Here is a 24,506-nt window from a genome sequence, read left to right as displayed (position 1 = left end):
AGATTTATTAGGGAGACCAAAGAGGAGTGAATTGCAGTAATCCAGCCGAGAAGTGACAAGACTATGAACAAGAATGGCAGTGGTATGAGGAGTGAGGGAGGGGCGAATGCGATTAATATTACGTAAGTGGAAGTAAGCAAACCGGGTGATGTTATTAATGTGGCATTGGAAAGACAGAGTACTGTCGAGGATGACACCCAGACTCTTGACCTGAGATGATGGGGAAACAACAGAGTTATCAATAATAAAAGAAAGATTATTGGTTTTGGATAATGATGATTTTGAACCAATGAGGAGAACCTCAGTTTTGTCACTGTTTAATTTAAGAAAATTTGAAGAGAACCAGAATTTAATTTCAGAAATGCAGTCAATAAGCAAGGGTGGTGGAAAAGAGGAGGTGGGTTTACCAGCAAGGTAGAGCTGGGTGTCATCAACATAACAGTGAAAATTAATGTTATATTTGCGAAAAATATTGCCAAGGGGAAGAAGGTAAATAATAAAAAGAAGAGGCTCCAGGACAGAGCCTTGGGGCACACCAGAAGTAACAGCGGTGGGTTGGGATGTAAAGGTTTTAAGCTGTATGAACTGAGTGCGGCCCGAGAGGTAAGATCTAAACCAATCAAGTGGAGTGTGAGTAATGCCAATCAAAGATAATCTATTAAGGAGAGTGGTACGACAAATAGTATCGAAGGCCGCAATCAGATCAAGAAGGATGAGAATAGTGATTAGACCAGAATCAGCAGCCATAAGGAGGTCATTGGTAATTTTAACAAGTGCCGTTTCTGTACTATGAAGGGGGCAAAAACCAGACTGGAACTTCTCATATAGATTATTGTGAGACAAGTGGGTGTGAAGTTGGATAGCTACTATTTTTTCAAGAATTTTGGAGATAAAGAGCAAGTTAGAAATGGGGCGAAAATTATTGAAATTAGTAGGATCACAACCAGGTTTTTTTAGTATTGGGGTTATAGCAGCAATTTTGAAAGATGAGGGAATAATACCAGTAGTAAGAGAAGAGTGAATGATGGCAGAAATAAGAGGGACTAGAGAGGGGAGGCAGGCTTTAACCAAAACTGTAGGCAGGGGGTCCAGCTGACAAGTAGATGACTTGGATTTGCAGATGAGATCTGAGATTTCAGAGGAAGTGGGAAGCTGGAAAGAAGAAAAAGAGTGGATAGGTGAGTGTAGTTCAGAAAAAATACAGAAAGGATCTGGACCAAGGTGCTGATGTATCTTTTGGATTTTCTCATTGAAAAAAGACATAAGAGAATTACAGAAGGCAGTTGAGTAAAGGTGAGATGGTAGAGTCTGGAGGTTGTGTAACATTATTAAGTAAAGAAAACAAAGACTTGGTGTTACCTGTATTACAAGTAATTAACTGAGTGTAATAATTAGATTTGGTTTGAGCTATACAATCCTTGTAATAGAGTAGATGATTTTTATACATCTCTTTGTGGACAAAGAGTCTGGTTTTTTTAAACAACCTTTCAAGTTTCCTGCCTTTAGCTTTCAGAAGCCGAAGTTCAGGCGTAAACCAGGCGGCAGAAAAGGAAAAAGAAACAGATCTGTTTTTTAGCAGAGCCAGAGAATTAAGAATACCATTAAGACAAGTGTCATAATATGAGACCAGTTCTATGGGAGTAGATAAATTATAAAAGTCCATTTGCGAATCAATTCTAGAAGACAGCAAATTCAAGTTAATATTCTTAATGTTATGAAAGTCTATGAGACGTGGAAGCTTAGGAACAGAAAAGGCAAGTTTAGCGTTGAATGAGAGGAGAAAGTGGTCGGTTATAGTGAGTTCATCTGCTGTAAGATCAAAAGGAACAACACCTTGCTGTTTACACTTGGAAACCTAAATCTGCAACCTGATGTCAATGGCTAAAAATTAGAAAAAAAGAGGCTGCTGTCTGATAGAACTGAGTTGGCTTTCTTTCTAACCTGCTTGTAATACAGTTCACTGACAGAGGCCTGCCGCAAACCAAAACTTTTACTAATTGTTATGATGTTGTTAAGATGGTTTATATTCTTAATGCTGAGGCTGCAAAACTAACATATAAAAGCAAATGTAACAACAGACTCAGTAAAGGACTTACAAAAAAGTGTCATTATGGTTTTGTCTACTTTAAAACAATTGAGTTTCCTTAGAAAGAAAACCCGTGTCTACCATTTTTCACATATTCATTCTGTGTTACAATCACCTGGAGAGCACAGAAGTAGACAGCTTCAAAAATCTGGGAAGTACCCTTAAAAGGGATGGAAGAAGTGAAAATGAAATAAAAGACACTTTGGGAAAAACAGTTTTTAATGCAAATTAAAAAATGCTAAGAACTTGGATTGAAAGAACACTGAAAAAAGTATAAAAAGTGTGAATCAGCGTCAGCCCCCCCTTATCCTGGTTGTTCATAAGAAATATAATGATTTGCATTATGAGGTAGAAGAACATAATAAACAAGAATAGATATGCCAAATATATAAAATGTATATTTTATTTAAATGCTTAAAGTATAAATATTCTTGATTGTAGACATTTGTCAAATTTTACCCTTTGATAGAGGTCCATACAGGGCTAAATCCCTAGAAAAGATCAAAAACAACATCACATTCTCAATCCCTGACCTCGAACAGTCTAAAAAGATACCACACATGCTTATATTTGAAATCTGTCATTTTTAACCTTCTGGAAGTAACCCTAAGAAATCAATTCAAGAGAGGCCCAACAAATCAACAAGCTAATTAATTAAGCTATTTATGGCCCACACTCTGGAGCCCTTGGAGGTAGTGGTTAAGGGGGAGAATTAAAACAAAAATGACTACCATTATGAAAAGTGCTGCACATCCTCTCTCCGATACATTACTGCTAAGGACATACAGCCAATGAATTATTCAGCAGAAGTGTGTCAAGAAACTGTAGAAGGGGTTCCTTTATTCCAATGGTAATGCACCCCCATAATGCCTCACTGTGACTGTGAATACTAAATCAGATTTTTTTTTTCTTTTTTAAGTTGTCTTTTTTTTTTAGTCATTCGGGTGTGTGTTAAGACCAGCCTGTGTGTATATATGAAAACACATTTCTCCAATAAATTGATTGGAAACATTTGCATTGTGGCTATATGGAAGGATGGACAAGTTCAGCTGGATGGATGAATTATCACATGAAATTGTGTCGAAGAAAAGAGCTTGTTTTAAACAGTGAAGACAAGACAAAAAAAACTTGATGGGACCTGTACTGGCAAGAGAAGTATTATTGAAAATAATACTGAATAGTAAACTAGAGAGAGAGAACTAATGAGGAAAGCCAACGCAGGACATGTTATATCTGAAAAATGGAAACTTATAGTAATAAATGAAAAGAAGAGAAGAAGGCCGAATACAATTGAGCTGATGAAAAGGCCTATCATATGTCATATGGCAGATAGTTAAAAAATGATTAGTAGGGAAATACCTGATATTTCACCTCCCGGTTTCAAGATAACTGTGCGCGTAGTACGCAACTCTTTCCTGCGAAAAAGCGCACATGCGCACACCTGAACTTAAAAGTCGGAAAGCGCGGGCGGGCAAACGAGTGAAGCACTAAACAACACGACGTCGAAGCACCTGCCGCCAATATACGAGAGAGCGTCGGTGGTCGTAAAGTACAAATAGGGGTGGAACTGGCCAAGCAGCCCATATTTGCACACTTGTGGATAATCGGCGGTCAAAAAACGTGATTTTTTTTTCCTTTTAGTATGGCGTTTTCTCTGGTGAGTAAATTAATTTGTTTTCGTCTAGTGTTTTTTGCGCTTTGGCAGGCATAAGAAAGTGTATGCTTTTTTAAAATAACATTTTATGAGGAGACTACTACACATAACGTGGAAAGTGGCAATTTTAATTATTTTGCTTATAAAACCGAAGGCCTTTTGTAGAGATTGCGGCGAGTCACGCCATATAACAGATTGCTAGATTCCCCGCTACACAATCTTTTCTAGAACTTTCCATTAAGTAACCAAAACTAGTTTGTTTTGTTGAACAGTCGTGTTATTGGTATTTTTCCCTCTAATACGATTGGTTATATTTTGCGTTTGTCAGAATGTTTGACCCGGGAAAAACTCCTGTAATCTCGATTGTTACGGCCGTTTACTTTGGACTTGTAGCCTTGGTGTGTGTTTTTTTTTTTTTTGTTTCATTTTTCTCGTAATTAACTTTAGATGTGATTTGTATGCGTCTGCTTGCTTAAATCCTTGCACAAACTTTCAAAGGTGCGCCTTTTACGGCAAAAATCGAAGATGTCTTTATTACCGAAATTTCCAAAAGCCCGTATATAGACTGAAATGTTTGTTTGTTAAGCTGGGTTTTATTTTAGCTGATAAACATTACCTTTACATACTGGCGGACGTTTAGAGCAAAAGTCGAAGGAGTCTTCGCAGTGATTATCGTGGATTATTGTAATCTAAGTACGGCGGCGTGTCCGTGTAGTGCCTTTCTGATTAATGCTGAGAAGAGCATTTTTTTTTTCAGAATTGAACACATGGGCATCGCTGAAATATATACAAATCAAATAGTATTCATTACGAATTGCATATTTTAAGACACGATCGCTGTCTTTTTATTACTACATATATGTATGTATGCATCTAGGAGAACAAACTGACGTCACAGGTCTATTTTTCTTGTTTTAAGAAAGCCAACTTTAGGATATAAACCGTTGAAGGAATGAAAACGAGTCTTTATTACAATCTCATTTGACAGAGGAAAGAATGTTTGGTTTATTTTGGCCTGTTTTTTGCTGGTCTTTTAAGGCAATGATTAATACAAGTCTCCATTATGCAGAGGAAGCGTGCTCGCCAGACCTCCGTTTGGATCGATGGGAACGCAGAGGAAGTGGGAAGATAGGGTCTCATGCTTTGTAATCCTATGGGTTAGTGGGAACAAGAAATTTCGAAGAATACTGATGTGTTTGAGCGTGTCACACATTGAATATTAGGCAGTTTTTCAAGGAGTATTTGTCAGTGTTTCCTTCAGATACCTTTATGCAACGTAAAAGCCAATGTTTTGATTGCGGACGTTTTTGGTGGTCTCCACGGTTGTGTAGTAAAATTGGCTGAGCTCATCCGTGTCCGTATTCTCTCAATTTCCGTGGCAGTGATGCACCGTCCTCTATCGTCATACGAACGTAGTATGCGAAACACCGTTAACCGGATCACTTACAGCCTTTTCTGTGGCTCGAAAATATACATTTTCCACGACTCGGCATCCCCTGTCACTCTCGCATTCAGTGAAACAATCAAACGGGGATGACTAAGACAGTGTAAGAATGGCGAGACAGGAGGGAATGACAGAAGTGCTTGCGAGGTGAATGGACCGTTGCACTAGTATGAAATGCCTTTTCAAGCAGGGTCGCGAAAGGCTGCATCCCAATTCAGCTGGCATAGGGCGAAAAATAAGATCAAATCATGTACAGGGTGTCAGTTTATTGCAGCGCAACCGCATACTAGAGTAAATTTGGCGTCCTTAGTTCACCTAATCAGCGTGATTTTGGACGGCGAGAGGAAACCAGCACGCACACCCTTGTCACCTTACTGTAATGCTATATTGTATACCTGTTTAAGGCAATAAGAGGGTTTGCTCTTGTCACTCTTATGCTGTATTAATACCTGATTGAGACATGCTTTGGGAGAGTGATATGACTAATCTGTCTGTTGCAGTTGCTTTTAAAGTAGTGTTGCACACTTGATTGGGGCATTTTAGAAATAGCTAGACTACATCTTTTTAAATACAGCCCCATATTTTCAAAGTAATGGAAGGAAGTCTGTGCCTTAATCCCCTGATGCACAAGGTGCAGTTGTAGTTCAGTCAAGGTTATAGAAACTGAATACCATGGCACAAGTCTTATTTGACATACTCTTATTAAAAAGCTTCATATTAGGACTGAATGAATTGATTTCAATTTGAATGTACATTCATATTCTGTCTATATAAATTTGCATAAGCAGTTGGAATATATTCCATTTGTTTTATTTAGGGATCAATTTTTGATTTTTCTTGTTGGCATTTAGCTTTAAACTGAAGAATCGGTAAACTTTTTCCATTGGTTAAAGATCGTGAATGTTTAGATGTTCCCCTGAGCCACAAGTCTAGCTTTATAATTTTGATCATTCTGTGCCAATTAATGTCATCCTTTCATTAGAATATACAATGTTAGTATTTTGATGGAATTTAATATGGCAATCTCCATGTTTTAATTCTCATTCAATGAATATTGAATGAAGCTTGACTTTTTATATAAAAAAAAATGCAAATCTCAATCACAAATCGCAATTAGATTTTTTCCCAAAATGGTTCAACCCTACTTTATATGAACGCAAAAGTTTAATGGAGGTGCGTTTTTAATAAAAAGCAATTTAAGTGAAACATTGTGCTATTCTGTCACACTGTGTAATATGTATAAATAACAAACTGGTTTAAGTGGAAGTACAGCCTTCATCTAGTCACCCAACTGTTTAAACTATTACTGACTACTGAAAGATGAGCTTCCTATTGTGTAGCTTTCCATGCGGAACCTTAGAGGGTCCTTTTTGTATTTATTAAAAAGACAACCATCTGACAGGTGTCCTGTGAGTAGAACTATCATGTTGTGCACTTGCTGTTCTTGTTTTAATATTGTGAATTTGCCAGAATGGAACAGTGTCTTAAAGCTTGCCTTTTCTTTGCTTTTCACTTTTGGAGTAATGTAGACTTTATAATGAGACTTGGGATCTGGGTAAAACATATATTTTTATAGTGTGGCTATAACTGTTAAGGAGGGTAAAAAAGTTGAGCATTTGTGCAGGGAGTTTTCAGATGTCTGTTTACCAAAATGACAAACTATTGTGTATAGAACTCTTCTTAGAAATGTACTGTGATGAACCTGACTAAATGGTTAAATGTGCTTCAGCAAATTACTGCCTAAAACAGTAATGTAATTTAGCCTTAACTGTACAACATTTGCAGCATAGGTTTAATAGGCTTATTGTCAGATGTTGTTGCATGTAAAAGTAATCCAGTAAAAAATGGCAGTAGTTTTATTTGGATAAGAGCACAGATGAGCGGTTGGTACTAATATAACATGAAACTTATTCTTTGGCTAAAATCATTGGGGTCGGTTTTTGACATGACTAGCCAGGTTTAATGCATTTCCTCCTTTGATTTGTATTAGATGGAACCATGGTTTGCAGGTTTTTTCAGAACCAACCGAAGGCAAAGCCTTTCCAGAAGTGATTTGTTTGTGACACCTGGAACTACATGGGCCTCAAAGGCTGAGGTTACTGTTCAGCCATTATTTTTTTGAGGTTTTACGTAACCTGTGCTGTTGCCGAGTGTTGGTGTGCAAAGAAGTGTCCTTGTACTTGGTGCACATATGGTAAATCTAAAAGGCATATGCCCTTATATCAAACTTTTTTGATAGAGCCAAGCTACTGTTTCCTGCATGCCTTTGTTTGTAATGGCATTTAACAGATTATACTTTCTGTGGTGGTTTGTATGTACACAAAAAAATTGTGGAATTAAAATTGGAGAGCTAAACCACAACGGAATAAAACGCTGTAAACCAGTTAAGATTTATTTTTATAACACTTATTATTGGGAATGTGCTATGAAGGTTTTAACAGTAACCTGCAATTCTTACCTGTTGCATAAACATTCAAACTTTTGCTGTACAGAACAAAGCAGACCACTTAGCAGTGCACCCAGGGTGTAATACACACTATAGCCTGGATATTTTTATGTATTACAAAATGTACTTAAATGTGTTTAGCATGGCATGTTTTAAACTATTCAGTTGCGTAGCTTATATTGAGCATTACTTAAAGCAGATGTGCTATATATAGTTCGTGATCAGATGTAGGGTGAATTGAGGGTGTACCTTAAACTATGTCTTGCGTACCTTGAAATTGCTACAGATCACAACTTGGGCATCATAATTTAAAACCAAAGTTGCCTGCCTGATTCGCGCTTTTAAATATTTTCCTTCTGTTTGTTGATCAAATCTGGCTAATCCAACAGCATAAGGCAAAAATCAAATCCAAACAGTTCTGAGAGAGAATTCTGAAACTAGACATTTAACCTCGTTCCAAAAAAAGCTAAAAACAAACTAAGAATGTTTGGGCTTATGGTTATGTTTTGCCATTATACAAATGGATGGGCTTCCATGTCTTAAACCTGAGATCTGTGGTGCATTGCTGCTTTAAATGAGAAATATACTTGCTGTGATAGGTGCTTAATATCTTTGCCATTAGACATTGGAAAACTACCACATTTTTCCTTTTGTTATAATAGCTTAAAGGTTTTAAATATTAGTGCTTAAGATACCTTAAGCTCAGCCAAACCATCACTAAGGTGTCTTTTAAATAAGGTGTAATTATTCAGGTCACAGTAGTTTTCACTTCCTGCTTTTATGCAACAAGTAGGAGTCACAAATAGTACATGCTTTGCAGATGCACCTTGAACAAAAAATAAAAACTAAAAACTATAAAAAAAATAAAAGGAACACTTTGATAACACATCAGATCTTAATAGGGGTAAAAAAAAAAAATCATGCTGGATATCTATACTGATATGGACTATGTAATGAGTTAGGAACAAAAGGATGCTACGTTGATGGAAATGAAAATGATCAAGACACCCTAAAAATTTAGTGAAAAAATCATGCTGCAGGCTAGTCCCTTTTGCTCAAATTACATTGCAGCAACTTGATCGTACTTGGTTTGTATGGCCCTCACATGCTTGTATGCATTCCTGACCAAATCGAAGCATGCTCCTAATGAGAAGATGGTGTCCTGGTGGATCTCCACCCAAATCTGGAGCAGGGTATCGCTGAGCTTTTGGACACATACTCTCTCATGAGGGTGGGCATTGTTGTGCATCAGGAGAAACGCAGGATCTGCTGCACCAGTGTAGGGTCTTACAATGGGTCCAAGGATTTCATCCCAATACTTAATGGCAGTCAAGGTGCTGTTCTCTAGCCTGTAGAGGTCAGTATGTTCCATGGATACGCCTTCCCAGACCATCACTAACCCACCATTAAACCGGTCATGCTGAACGATGTTACAGGCAGCATAACATTCTCCATGGTTTCTCCAGACCCTTTCATGTCTGTCACGTGCTCAGAGTGAACCTGTTCATCTGTGAAAAGCACAGGGTGTCACTGGTGGACCTGCTAGTTTTGGTATTCTATGGCAAATGCCAATTGAGCTCCACGGTGCCGGGCAGTGAGCACAGGGCCCACTGGAGGATGTCTGGCCTTCAGGTCAACCTCATGAAGTCTGTTTCTGGTTGTTTGGGCAGATATTCACACTAGTGGCCTACTGGAGGTCATTTTGTAGGACTCTGGCAAAGCTACGGTACATTCATTCGATTTCTCTATTTTTTGTCTAAGCAGTTAGGTATTCCATTTCTGTTTTATGTAGGGATCAGTTTTTTGATTTTTTTCTTGTTACTTAGCATTTAGCTTAAATTGAAGAATCAGTAAATAACTTTACTGCCCTTAGGAGCAGATACTAGTCCTAATGATGGGGTAAGGACCTTCTATGTCCCTCTCCAGGTCTCCTAGAGTAACTCCTGGAATCTCCTCCATGCCCTTGAGACTGTGCTGGGAGACGCAGCAAAACATCTGGCAATGGCACGTATTGATGTACCATCCTAGGGAAGTTGGAATACCTGTGCAACCTCTGTAGGGTCCAGGTATTGCCTCATGCTACCAGTAGTGATACTGACTGTAATTGGAAATTAACATTTTTATAGTAGTAGGTTGTTGTACAGTGTTACCAATAAGGATGTAATGAGAAGGCAAGCAAAATGACACTTTATTGGCCAACTAAAAATATTACAATATGCAAGGTTATGAAGCAGCTCAGGGCCCTTTAGGCAATAACCTTTTATAGTACAGTGGTACCTTGAGAAGAGTAATTCATTCCGTGACCAAGCTTGTAAGACAAAATACTTGTATCTCAAATCAATTTTCCCCATTGAAATGAGATTAATTTGTGCCAGTCCCCAAAAAACCCCGCAATGTTTTGTTAAATGTTTTAAACGTAAGAAAAATATATTTATAATTAACAAATTGTATACAAACAAAATAAAACTTAATACATAAGAGAATCTAAAGAAATAGATGTTGGCACAGCCGATTAGCATATTTAATTTTTTTCAGTTCACTATTTTCTTAGTTTTTTCCTTTTTTGCCATGCTCTCATCACTTTCATTCGCAGGGCGTTTCAATAGAAATCTGTCCAAGGAGCTTTGTTTCTTCCTCCCCTTTTAGAATGTTTCTGAAATGAGTTGGGCAAGTAGGATTAAATAGCGCAGCTGCATAACCAGTTGCAGCTTTTTCAGGGTGTTTCTTTTCAATAAACTCAAACTTTTTCCCACATTGCCAACATTTATCTCACTTGAAGGGAACCTCCCCCACCTCTGGCTTCTCTGCGATACCAATCTCCTGCAGAAACTCTGTATATTGCTGCATCTGTAGTTCCGTCAGTTCCTCAATGTGCGGCGACAAGCTTTGTCTCTGTCATCCACCTCCAGGCCCATGGACTTTGAGGGACACTTTCCTCCAGCACGTCCTGTTCAGGTCTAAATTCTTTAAAATCTTTCAGCCACAGCTTTTTCCATGCAGAGGTCAAGGTCCTTTTTGTAACGCCCTGCCAGGCCATATCAATAATTTTGAGGCATATGCTGTAGTGGTCCTTCCAGAACTCGGTTCTCTCCATAACCTCAAAGCAGCATCGAAACATGTGTTTAGTAAAAAGTTTCTTGAAATTGGAGATCACCTGTTGATCCATGGACTATAGGATAGGGGTGGTGTTGGGTGGAAGGTAAAGAACCTTTATAAAGCTGAACTCCTTGATGTCCTCAAGGTCTGGTGGATGGGCAGTAGCATTGTCAGACGAGAAGCGCTTGCAGGGGTAAGTCATTGACCTTGAGGTATTTCTTAATGGCGGTACCAAAGACCAAGTTGACCCACTCTACAAAAAACTGCCTTGTGACCCACACCTTTTGGTTTGCCCTCCACATAATCTGCAGTTTCTCTTTTAAAGCATTGTCTTGAAGGCTCTGGGGTTTTCAGAGTTGTATAAGAGCAGTGGCTTGATCTTGCAGTCACCACTCACATTTGGACACAGTGAGAGGGTCAACCTGACCTTCATGGGCTTGTGACCTGACATCTGCCATTATGCAAGTGTTGCTTAGAATCTTCTTCCAGAAGAACCCTGTCTCGTCACAGTTGACTTGTTGGGGGATGTATCATTTTGCTTTGATCGATTCAGCAAAGGTTTTCACATTCTTCAGCTGCCTTGGAATCGGAGCTCACTGCCTCGCCGTGCCCGACAATGGAGTGAATGCCGGTCCTTATTCGTAAATTTTCTAACCACCCCCAAGTGGCTTTGAACTGCTCTTGTGAAGCCTCCTGTGCTGAAGTACCTGGGTTCTGCTGTAGCAAATCTGCGTTAAATGTCTTGTGCCTTCTCACAAATTAGTCTGTCTCCTGCTAGCTGCTTCTGTCAACCACAAACAGCAGGTTCTCCATCTTTTCATGGACAGTTGTGTAGCTTTTGAAATTTTAATGCCCTTAGCTGGAGTTATCGCCTTTATCGAGTCCTTCTGCTTCAGAATAGTACATATCGTAGAAGTAGTGCGATTGTACTGTGCTGCCAAGTCTATTACTCTTACGCCTTGCTCATGTTTGTCTATCTCATGCTTTGATTCCATGGATATCCCCTTTTTCCTGTTCTCACTACTGTTCTATACACTCGCCTTCTTTGGACTCATGGTTATACAAAAAACAATTAGCTAAATGTACCAAAAAAGACAAATGCTTCTGCGGTGAGGTAAACACGTGAACTGAACGCTCAAGACTCGGGAATCAACGCCAAATGTCTGACGTCATTGAAGCTGGCTCATATCAAATTTTGGCTCATAACTCAAGGCAAAAAATCAAACTAGTGATGGCTCATATCTCAAAACTCATATTTTGGGGCACTCGTATGTCAAGGTACCACTGTATAATTTAAATTGTCAGTTGGTAACCCAATAATTGCTTTTGACTCAGATTTCACGAATCTAACTTAAGCTTCACAGCCCTTTGAACAATTGCTTCTCATAATTTTTTAATGACAACGTACGTACAAAGTATAAACTACTCAGTATGTTAAGATTTGAAATTTAAGTATTGATTTTAGAATTCAGTAATTTTTATGGCATCTATTCTACAGCATACATTACAAATGCTCTTCTGGTTCATTCTGGCCTGTGACAGTTGAGCCTTGTAGGCTAAGTTAGCATGCACACAAACGCACTGTGTACAAGCCGAGTTACTGGTTTGTGAGGGATATAATTCTGGAAAAGAAAATTGGGTGTCAGTTTGTTGACCTTAAGTGCTTACCAGAAAGGAGTTTAGAACAAGTGGTGATGGAGGAGAGATGAGTCCATGGTGACCTTTTTCACATGGTTACTGATGGATGCATATAGGTCTGCAGCAGAATGAAGAGCACAGACAATTTTCTCAGTAATGCTCAACATGGTGTATGTGTGTTTTGGTTTTTTGTGTAGATTGTTGTTGGAGCAAACCAGACAGCAATGGAGAATGTGATTACACTTTCAATATGGCTTTGTGAAATTGTACTAGGATTGGCTATGAAATATTTTTCTTTAGCTTTTATAAAGTTCAACATCTGAGCCACCTTTAGTGATGGAAGTTAATGTCTCACTAATATTGGTTATTGGAAATCACTTAATTTCAATCGGATTTGTTGGCAAAAATCGGGCTCTAATTTCTTAATCGGAGAAAGATTGTGGCTTTCAGATTTGTCTCCTCAGTGGACAGTAGTGTGGCCACCTGTGTGTCTCGCATTTAAGGTGACACAAGCTGACCTTGTGAGCTGCAAAAAGAATTTGTTTGCTTTGTTGTTAATGCCGTCTTTCTGTAATTCCCCATTCCTCTGACTTCACGAAGTAGCTTGACCATGTTAACACCGCTATGACTTTCATACACAACTAAGGTTTATAGGACATAAAGAAACACCATTGAGTTATTTGATGTGATGGTACTATAACAATGTGTGGCTCTTAAAGTCCATGAATCGCATGTCAGGGCAACTTTCTGCTTTAAAGTAACTGTTTTAATTCCATTTTAGACTCTTATTTCGGGAAATGCTGTCTTGGAACAAATCATTGTGATAGATTAATATAGGTCATACAGATTTATATGGTTCCACTTGAGAGTTTGAATCATGTTGTGGAAACCGGCATTGTCTAAGGTTTTTGAAAATAAAATGTACATTAGACTTTGTTCTGTTTTACCTTATCACAACTGCTATGAAACTTAGTTGTCCATTGTTTGCTTCTTACCTGGCATAGCTGCAGGCTTGGCACCATGAGTTTATCTCCAGGTTGTGTCAAGCAACATGAATGTCAATATTAGCACTATTGCCACAATGCTTGACTTTACCGTGACAAATTAAGTATGACCATAGTCAAATCAAGCTGTCCATTTACATTGTGAAATCCAAAGCGAGTCCAGGCTTAAGCTTTAAATTGGGATGCCACTGCATAAATGAGGTAAAAATTAATGTACTGTGCATTCTAATTACAGTAGCTATCAGGAAATGCTTATCGTAGGCAAATGTCTAGTTGGCTGCAACTCATTTTAGCTATAGTAATTTCATAGTATGGTTTGTGTGATTGCACATGGGTACATTTTGATGATGGGAAATTCAGTGTTTTTGTGAATTTAATCTTCCCCCACTTCTATTAGCCTCCTAAACCAATTGTTCCTTAAGCTGAAAGGTGGTGAACCTGCAAGATTATGGTCATATCAGCAGTGCTAGTGAAGGCTACCAAATTTAATTTCTGTAGCTATTCATCCTCTTGGGCTACAAAACAGGGCGACCCCACCTATTGAGTTCCCTCTTTGAAAAAACTTTTTATAGTGCGGTACTCATCTTGAGGACCTGCTCTTGTACAAAGCTCTATTATGGTATCGCCTGTTCTGTTAAAGTAGGTAGTTGGTGCACTGGTTGGCAGTCTGGTCTATGAACTGGAGTATACAGGGTGGTCCAGATCTAATTTATGCAGATCCAGATCGTCTGGATGAGGGCGCTTTTTTTTTGTGGGGACGATTCCAGTTCGGTGCAAAGACGATTCTTCATGTCGTCAGTTCACACGCTTTTTGATGGTCCAGGATTTTTTGGGTGATTTTTCTATGTAATAAACTAAGTTATAAGGTAATGAAAATTGCATAATTAGATCAGGACCACCCTAAACATCCTGTGGCTTGGTTACTGGCTATTCCTGTTTATGTAATTTTGTTTGGGTACTTAATTTTGTCTCTCATCCAAAACAAATTTTGGGTTGATTCATTACTATAACTGTCCTAGCATGGCTAAATGCAACACTGCTAAAATGGAGTGTAGCTTGACATTTTTTTGAATCCCTGCTTATTTTAAATGGGAGGAAGCCATTTAATCTATACATATAGTGAATCTGTTTTTAAATTGAATAACATTAATTGGTAACTTTTTTTTTTCTGCATTAGAAAGATGATCTTGGTCAATCTCATGATCACTGGGATTCAGATGCTCCAGCTTTGTCTACCTGCAGTAATGCTGATATATTCCGCCGAATGAACACAATGTTGGGGAACTCTCTTGATTTTACTGGTGTATGTACTACACCCATTAATAAGGGTAGAAGAGATCAATTGTTGGGTAAGTTTTTCTTGAATACCTTATCTCAGCTGAGAATAAGTGCAATATTTGTTGCAAAGATCTATTTTAAAAGCTTCTATACAAAAGCAGTGGGATGTTAATACAGCTAAACTGAACAAATTGTGTACCCAAGCTGCTTGTGATTATGCATTGTATTAACTATAATTTATTTCATTAAGGAAAGAGCCTGAATTTGTCAGACAATCTGTTCATACTATAGAGCAGAGCTTAAGTTGCCTTTGGTATCCTTTCACTATTGTAAGCCTTGATCTCCACTTGGAGACTTGAATTTACTGATACCAGTGTAAACGGGCCAATTTCCCCAAGAAAAGACTATCTGCAATCGCTCGTTTGGCCATCTAGTTTTCTAAGCTTGGCAGGAATTTAGTTTTACTGCTCCTTTATCTCAGGGTACTAGCTGAAATACCCAGCATTGCCTGGTAGAAAGTGGGGTTTTTTTTTTTTTTTTTAATGGAGAAATCTTGTATAAACAATCTTGGGTTGAGAGACACTTTGACAACCTGTGAGAACCACCAAATTCAAAACCAGATCACGGACATCTAACTTCTCAGTTGTTGCAATATACGTGCAGAGCAAGTTAAAGAATATGAAAGTAGTAAAATTTCAAAAGTATCCAAAAAAAAGCAGATTGCATTAGCACAAACTGAAATTACTCGGTGAAATAACAGAACAGCAAAAATAGATGAATGGGGGTGGACTTTTATTTATATAGATTTATAGATTATGGTACCTGATTTGGCACAATTTTGCTGTGAATTTCTGATTAGGTAGCACAGACATTACTAGCGACAGATTGTACTAGCGTCCACATTCAAGAAAGTGGAGTAGTAAGCTGAGGGAAAGTTATCTGAAGAGTAATTTTATGCAATTGGACAAATGACAAAAGCTACTTTGATGAATTAACCCCTTTATTTTGACCTTTAATTAAAACAAACTGCTTTGTTTGGATCATGAATGAGCTTAACACTAGAATTACCAGAGCCTACAAAAACTCATAGATCCGTCCCACCTTAACGCTTCACACCTCTCCGTCACGTCCTTTTTCTTAATTTATGGTTAAGCAGCAAACCGTAAGCAGCCTAGTATCACATCCATCCCCCACCGGCACACAGTTTTCTCAGCTCAAGTCTATTTACCTGTGTGTCAGTTGCTTGGAGTTGTATAGAGTGAGAAGTTTTGCAAAATGACCTTTTATAAATACTATGTCATTGTTTGGAACACTTGCATTTCATGTGTGTTCCATGTCTACATAGATCTATGTACACACATTGTTAAAGAAACGTTTTTCATGCTTTAGTCATAATTGACAAAATGTAGACATGAAGTTTATAATGTGAAGCCTGAAGTCCAAATATCAGTTTCACAAAAAGTATAAATATCATAGAAGCACTCTGTTATTCAAAAATATAACTACAGAAAAATAACCTGTGTTAGCACTCTTAGCAAATGTGTCAATATCGCACTCTGTGGTGGTGCAACAGTATCCTCTTGACTGGTAGTCTGATCTTCACAGGTTCGATACCATATGAATCCGTCTTGAAAAGTGAGCTGCCCCTATTCTTACGATTTTAAAATAAAAACATGCATTTGATTCCCGTCTAACAGCTGATGTAGTTTGATACTTGTAAAGGTGGTTTTTTTTTATTCTGTTCTCTCTGCCACGTTCACGATCCCAACTCAAACCTCTCTCCACCCCCAGCCCCCACATTTGACATTGCTGTTCTGATGACTGTTCTACATCATATCAAGAATGCACTTTTGCCATCGCTGTACTTTGTATATGTTCATGAGAAGCACTGCACTCATGACTTAATGCTGTAGGAAGTAAATATCTATATAATTACTATATAACAGCTTCCCTGTCTGCCTGTCTTATAGTGCCTTTCCTTCCTATCTATATCTATCCCCTTAGCTGTTTTTTATACATCTATTATACAGTGCCTATGGGGTGCCAAACAGGCAATTAGTGATTTTTGGAAAATACAGTGGTGTGTGAAACTATTTGCCCCCTTCCTGATTTCTTATTCTTTTGCATGTTTGTCACACAATGTTTCTGATCATCAAACACATTTAACCATTAGTCAAATATAACACAAGGAAACACAAAATGCAGTTTTTAAATGATGGTTTTTATTTAGGGAGAAAAAAATCCAAACCTACATGGCCCTGTGTGAAAAAGTAATTGCCCCCTTGTTAAAAAATAACCTAACTGTGGTGTATCACACCTGAGTTCAATTTCCGTAGTCACCCCTAGGCCTCATTACTGCCACACCTGTTTCAATCAAGAAATCACTTAAATAGGAACTGCCTGACACAGAAGTAGACCAAAAGCACCTCAAAAGCTAGACATCATGCCAAGATCCAAAGAAATTCAGGAACAAATGAGAACAGAAGTAATTGAGATCTATCAGTCTGGTAAAGGTTATAAAGCCATTTCTAAAGCTTTGGGACTCCAGCGAACCACAGTGAGAGCCATTATCCACAAATGGCAAAAACATGAAACAGTGGTGAACCTTCCCAGGAGTGGCCGGCCGACCAAAATTACCCCAGGAGCGCAGAGACGACTCGCCCGAGAGGTCACAAAAGACCCCAGGACAACGTCTAAAGAACTGCAGGCCTCACTTGCCTCAATTAAGGTCAGTGTTCACGACTCCACCATAAGAAAGAGACTGGGCAAAAACGGCCTGCATGGCAGACTTCCAAGACGCAAACCACTGTTAAGCAAAAAGATCATTAGGGATTGTCAATTTTGCTAAGAAACATCTCAATGATTGCCAAGACTTTTGGGAAAATACCTTGTGGACTGATGAGACAAAAGTTGAACTTTTTGGAAGGCAAATGTCCCGTTACATCTGGCATAAAAGGAACACAACATTTCAGAAAAAACATCATACCAACAGTAAAATATGGTGGTGGTAGTGTGATGGTCTGGGGTTGTTTTGCTGCTTCAGGACCTGGAAGGCTTGCTGTGATAGATGGAACCATGAATTCTACTGTCTACCAAAAAATCCCGAAGGAGAATGTCTGGCCATCTGTTCATCAACTCAAGCTGAAGCGATCTTGGGTGCTGCAACAGGACAATGACCCAAAACACACCAGCAAATCCACCTCTGAATGGCTGAAGATAAACAAAATGAAGACTTTGGAGTGGCCTAGTCAAAGTCCTGACCTGAATCCAATTGATGCTATGGCATGACCTTAAAAAGGCGGTTCATGCTAGAAAACCCTCAAATAAAGCTGAATTACAACAATTCTGCAAAGATGAGTGGGCCAAAATTCCTCCAGAGCGCTGTAAAAGACTCATTGCAAGTTATCGCAAATGCTTGATTGCAGTTATTGCTGCTAAGGGTGGCACAACGAGTTATTAGGTTCAGGGGGCAATTACTTTTTCACACAGGGCCATGTAGGTTTGGATTTTTTTTCTCCCTAAATAATAAAAACCATCATTTAAAAACTAAATTTTTTGTTTACTTGTGTTATATTTGACTAATGGTTAAATGTGTTTGATCAGAAACATTTTGTGTGACAAACATGCAAAAGAATAAGAAATCAGGAATGGGGCAAATAGTTTTTCACACCACTGTATAAAGTAATTCCTGAATATAAAGTCACTCCTGAATATGTAAAGTCAAAGCCTGATTATATAAAGTCAGCGTCACAATATACAAAGTCATAACCGAATATATAAAATCAGCATTGGAATATATAACCTTATTCCTGAATATATAAATGTAAAGTGAGATTATATTGATTGAAATGACTCAACATTTGTAGTAGGAACTCATTGAGTTTACTAAAACGTAATGAACTATGTTAACAAACATTGATCGACTGAGTGGCTTCTGTTGAAGTTTCTTTCACTAGTACGAGTAAAATGACAAGCACAGAAATTTTATATATTCCAATGCTAACTTTATATATTCAGGAATTACTTTATATTCCAAAAATCATTGTAATTTCCTGTTTGGCACCCCATAGGGCACTGTATAATAGATATATAAAAAAAGGCTAAGGGGATAAATGTATAGATAGGAAGCTGTTGTGACATTCTTGAACCTTTTGTGAAAGTGTTTATTTGATCTTTAGCCTTCAGGCTTCACACATTTTATAGTTTATGCCTACATTTTGTAACATTTATTACTAAAATATGAAAGTTTGTTTTAACAATGTGTTTACACAGATTACTGTAGAAACAGAACATGCATGAAATGCGTGCGTTCCAAATAACGATACATTTCCACTCAAACTCCACTTCACTCCCAGATAATCAAGGCATGAGCTGGGAGAAGTTCGTGCATGTTCGAAGTTTTGTGGGGGGTTTTGGAATAGCTGGCTGCTTGCAGCTTGTGTTTATCATTTAGATGAACAAGATGCTGGCGGAGAGGTGAACGGTTTTAAGAAGCGATTTTAAGGTGGGACGGAGCTACAGGTTTTTTTTCATAGGCTCTGGTAATTCTAGTGTTAAGGACAGCAGCTCACATTTTCAATTAGAGAGAATTTTTGTTGCTGCTTGGTAAACAATAGGCTTATTAGCCTAACAGTAAAATTTGTCTACTTGTTAGTCTTGTATCTTAAACATTTTATGAAAATTTGATAGGGCAATGGCCTTTTTAAAGGTTTTGTACTGTGATCATTGTATGTTTTATATAGTAAGTTGTAAAACTGCCAATATCAATGATTCAGTGTGTGAGAATATACAGTATATAGTTAGACGAATGAAAGCTACGTTTTTAAGCTTTGTTTCAGGAGAGTACAGAAGATATTAAACAATTTGACTGCTTAATTATGTGAAGCATTTTTTAAATGCCATATGCATTATGGGTATCTTGTCTACATATTAATGTATTATTTGTTCCCTGAACAAAGCCTACAGAATTTGTTAAAGAATGAACAGGTAACTACTGGTCTATCATTTAATTTACAAAAATACCAACGATGGCAATTAATATGGAACATAATGATTCTCTGCATCTGGTTGTGCAGGTGCTTAGTTTAAATTTAAGAAATCTAAATCCATATCGGTATTCATGTATCCAATCACATGTTGGTATCTGCCCTAACTTGATTTGAGCAATTGTGCTAAAATTGTACACATTGTCCACACACTTTCCTAATGCTTAAATTGTGGATTTGTATTTAAGGGCAATATTTTTGTCGTCATCCCCAAGTTTATAGCACCAGAAAACAATCCACATCAATATCAAAGTTAATTTTGTCAAGCCATAGGCATGGGTTTGGACAGCCAGTGAGTCATTTGCTAAGAGTACAAAGCATTCAGTAAGGCTACAGAGAAATATGTATTGGGACAGTAAACCGATGAAACTTTTCTGTCCAGTGTCATTAAGTCTTTCCATGGCAGAATGGAAAAGGAAAGAATGGTGCTGGAGTTATGGAGGAACTAAATTTCTAAAAAAAGTTATTTTGCTTCCATAATTCAACAGTCGTATGACATTCTCAAGGCATTGTGCTACTTAAATTACAAGTGACATATTTGTCTTAGTTGTCTAGTGTAACCAGCCTTGGCTGATAGTGTTTAGCAAGATGCTAGGTGTGAACCTGCTGTCTATTTTTAAATTAAAATGAACAATTATCCTGCCCTTAGCCCCTTTTTCCCTATACTCTAAATCAGTGTTTCCCAAACTTGGTCCTGAGGACCCCCTGTGGCTGCAGGTTTTTGTTCCAACCAGCTTCTGTTTTTAATTGGACTCCTGGACTAATTAAGTGAACTTATTTCCCAAGTTGTGTTTTGGGAACAATATAGAAATTAGAAAACTAAGTTTGCTTATAAAAAAAAAAAGTACCAAGTTACATGGGAATGTGTTTTCTTAACAGTATTCATTCTGTTCTAATTGTTTAATCCATTATTTACTAATTAGTGGGTCTGACACTAAAGTAGTTGCAGCATTTGATTATTCAGTGTTTGCCAGCATCTCTGCTCATTTTAATTGTCTGATACAATGAAATGGGGGAAACTGCACACAAAGGACAAAACATAATTAAATTAACAGAGTAGCATTTAAATCTATAGCAAAAGCAGAAATATTTCTAAATGTCTTTATAAATGTAAAAATCATTCTCCTATGCTTTTCTGAATGTTGAATAAAAGAAATACCAGCTAATTTAAATGAGCTTATCAGGTGTTGTCCCTGATAAATCTGTTGGGAACAAAAACCTGCAGCCACAGTGGGTTCTTCCCAGGACAGTTTGGGAAACATTGGTCTAAATGAACTAAAATTTAAAAGACCAATTTTTGAAAGTTTCTTGTTGAAAACAAGAATGAGACCTACATGCAGTTTAGTGTGTTACTTCAAATTTAAGTAATGAAGGCATCAACAATGCACCCAATTAGAGTATAAATAGTATATTTACATTATGCCTCAAGACGCATGCAATTAAGTTGGTAAGTAGGGAAAAAAACTGCCAACTTTTCCATTCAGTGTAGTAAATGAAGGCACAATGTTTTGATATCCTCATTAGAATCTGAGGTAAACAACGCATCAATGCAATGCTAATTTAAAAAAAAAGGCAACCATACATTTTACCACATACAGTGATTATTTGTGATTAGTGTTGAATGAAACCTGCCAAGTTTCCTTTGACGCATAAGTTCACTGAAATCATGGAAATGTTCGGTAACCGCCGAATTCTGCAGAATGCATCCAAGTCCATGGGGAGTGAGCAGTTTAACTAGTTTTTAGTGGATTATAATTCTGCAGTGGTAAGTGTCCTCAAGTGCTACAGAAGTGTAACTGTGCTGGACCTGTTACTGTGGAGAGAAATGAGACATCGGTGCTAACCATTGTACCACCCTCTCTTGAACATGCAGTCTCAGATGGACCAATAACACAACAAAAATACAAAAATTGGACAAACCAGCAATATGGTGTTTTTTCCATTGCAACTCAATTCTAGTCTTTAGGGCACTAATTGGGCATGCCACGAAGTAGTGCAGACCAATTTTTAAAGTCCCAACCCATGCCCTTTTCTAGTTTACCCAGCAAGCAACCTGGAGCTCTGCTCACCAGGGGCCTCATGTATAAACCGTGCGTACAACTGTTGCGCCAGAACGTTTCCATGTTCAAATCGTGATGTGTAAAATCTAAACTAGGCGTAAAGCCCCACATTTTCCACAGTAGCTCATACCCTGTCGTGTGCAAGTTCTCTGCTTGGTTTTGCAGACTGGCAGCACCCAGTGTTAAAGCAGTGCTACTGTTCCTGTGTGGTTATCCTTTTTTTTTTTTTTTAAGATCCACATTCCTGATGTGGCTTTATAAATACACTGAAATTAACCGCATATTTATTTAATGCATCTGATTGTAATTAACCTGTAACAATGTAATGGTCCACAGTATGGTCAAACTATTCCAAATACCATAACTGCTTTAGCGTTGTTACTCTAACTGCACCTAGGATCCCACGTCGGATCTTTTTCCATATTACTCTCCTCTCCCTGCACCACTCGGCGTATTTATATCACTGTATCGGAGTGTGACTCACCGCTGTACAGCAGCTGATCCGAAAGAATTATCGGTATACAGCATCAAGCACACGCTGCCTCAGCCATGCTGTCTATTGAACTGCTCTCATATGACAAACGTTTCAGGGCCTTTCCTATACTGACCTCACAGTTCAGAAATGGTTCCATCCCAAGAACTCGACACTCAGTCCAAGTGCTCCTTTTAGAACTGTTTGAACTTGGTACAATTACCTCACTGTAAACTTGCACTAAATTTAATATTGCACAACCTGAACCACTTTATAAAGCATGTATTTACATATGATGATGATATCATTTTTAAGATGAAATGCAGCCAAATGTTTATTATACAGATAAAACTTTAACTTTGCACAGTGCCACAGTGCTAGCAAGCCGCTGGCACTTCTTTCATGGATTGTTTCTGCCTTGCACTGTATTCTTGCTGGCGCTGATGTGACACTGGAAGGATAGATGGATAGAATAAACACATTACGAAGATATTTCGATGTTCCTTAAGTTTAAGATTCAGCGTTCTAAACTTACAGAAGGCTTAACGTCTATTACAGAGCTGATTGTGTGGTGATTGGGTATTCAGAGAAGGACGGACAGGAATTGGGGGGCGGTGGGGCTAGTATAATAAAGTGTTTCATCGAAGGTAGCACTTGGCGCAGCAAGCATCCTGTGTGAGACATGAACAATCACTGCCACCGTGTTCCCATGTTTAATAACATGGTTTAACTCCTATCATGAAAATATCACATATACATCTCAGTATTTTAATTATTCAGAGAGCTGGAATATCACAAATCTAACAGATTATGTCCTGTCGGAGGTAGAGAAAGCCCGGAAACATGTAGTGATTCTCACTCTCACACATACACATAGCACATAGAAGAACAAATACAAAACAAAGCTTTTAACATGCTACTTTACTAGTTTCTCAATCCCATCATAACTAAAACTATTTTAAGATGAAGTTTATAATCTGCTTTAATGACCAAATGAACTGCGTGCTTGAAGTGGAAATTGAGATTAAAGTTGACATTTCATGCTTCCCAACTGTGTGCTTTTTTTTTTTTTTCTGTACCCTAATAAGCTTTCATATGACACTGACAGTGGACAGTGGGCTATGACTCTCCTTTGCACGGCAACTTTGACATTTGACAACTTTTTTTGGGGGGAAACTGTGCAGCTTTGAACGTGAGCTTTCGGGTTTCTCCGACATGCTATGTCACTCGATCAACTTTTGTTTATACCACTGTTTAAACCAACAAATAGTATGTTTTTCTTTGCCTGTACTTGGTATTTACTGAAATTCTCCTATTTTCCCTCTTGCTTTTGCCATTGCCTTTTCACAGAAGGCTGAGCTTAAGGGATATTTATATTGATTTGCATATTCAAAGAGGTGTAATTCTTGGAGGGGGGGGGGGACCACTTGGCGCTTGCACATGCGTGCGTTTTTACGCTGACTGGGATTTATGTAGCGGAGGAACGTGGAAGTTGGCATACACACAGATTTATGCATCTGGATTTTTATTTTTGTGTAAGCACATTTCTGCTTTTGTCCGTATGCCATGTTATAGTGTGAATTCTACGCACGGTTATACATGAGGCCCCAGGACTTAAAGATCAGTTTGTACTACTCTGTACCAGCACTTCCTTGTGAGCTTGTGTACTGCTGATTACCAGAGCACACAGAGTGCCTTTGATAAAAGGAATCTTTTTTTATTTATATATTGTATATTATATATGCCTGGGTTTTTGGAGCTGTGGAGCATCCCATAGTGAAGGTACAATGTACAGTGAATCTATGCAAAACTAAATATTTTCATAGTCATTACTGGCATAGCAAAAAAAAATTGGTCTTTGCTGTTCAGGATTTTAATGGCTGTTTAAGTTGCCTGACTGCTGCTAGATATGCATTTTTGTGGCAGTAGCTCCTGTTGTGGTCATTAACAAAGTATAAAAGCAAGACAAATGTAGATTTAATGCCCAGAATCAACCTAATTTTGAATTTTTAATTTGAATAGTTGAATGTTTTTTGGCAAATTTGACAGCCCTAATTCAGATTAAGGCTGGGAGTATAGCAGTTTTATGATCTGACCTTTATGGATTTGTCAGTTTTTTTATAAGTTGGATTAGTTCTAAAATTTGGATTTTGGTATTGAGGACGAAGAAAACGCACTGTGGCCTCTTTTTTTTTTTTTTTTTTTTTTTGCCCACATCTCTATTCGTGGAGCTGAATATTTCTAAGTTGGGGTGCAAGTAAAGCATTGGTGGAATCTTGTATA

General features: G+C 38.0%; 1 protein-coding gene across 2 annotated transcripts in view; it reads left to right on the top strand.

The window, feature by feature from the left end:
- Positions 1–3,642: 3,642 nt before the first annotated feature.
- Positions 3,643–24,506, top strand: part of cpeb1a (cytoplasmic polyadenylation element binding protein 1a) — a 97,786-nt gene continuing 76,922 nt past the window's right edge. For both annotated transcript variants that reach the window (XM_039773563.1, XM_039773562.1), the window contains exons 1-2: positions 3,643–3,743; positions 14,546–14,717. In XM_039773563.1, coding sequence (XP_039629497.1) covers positions 3,729–3,743; positions 14,546–14,717 — 187 coding nt within the window. In that variant the 5' untranslated portion in view covers positions 3,643–3,728. The remainder of the gene's footprint in view (positions 3,744–14,545; positions 14,718–24,506) is intronic.

This window comes from Polypterus senegalus, chromosome 12 (genome assembly GCF_016835505.1).
Source record: "Polypterus senegalus isolate Bchr_013 chromosome 12, ASM1683550v1, whole genome shotgun sequence".
NCBI lineage: Eukaryota > Metazoa > Chordata > Cladistia > Polypteriformes > Polypteridae > Polypterus > Polypterus senegalus.
This window is presented reverse-complemented; position numbering and strand designations above follow the sequence as displayed.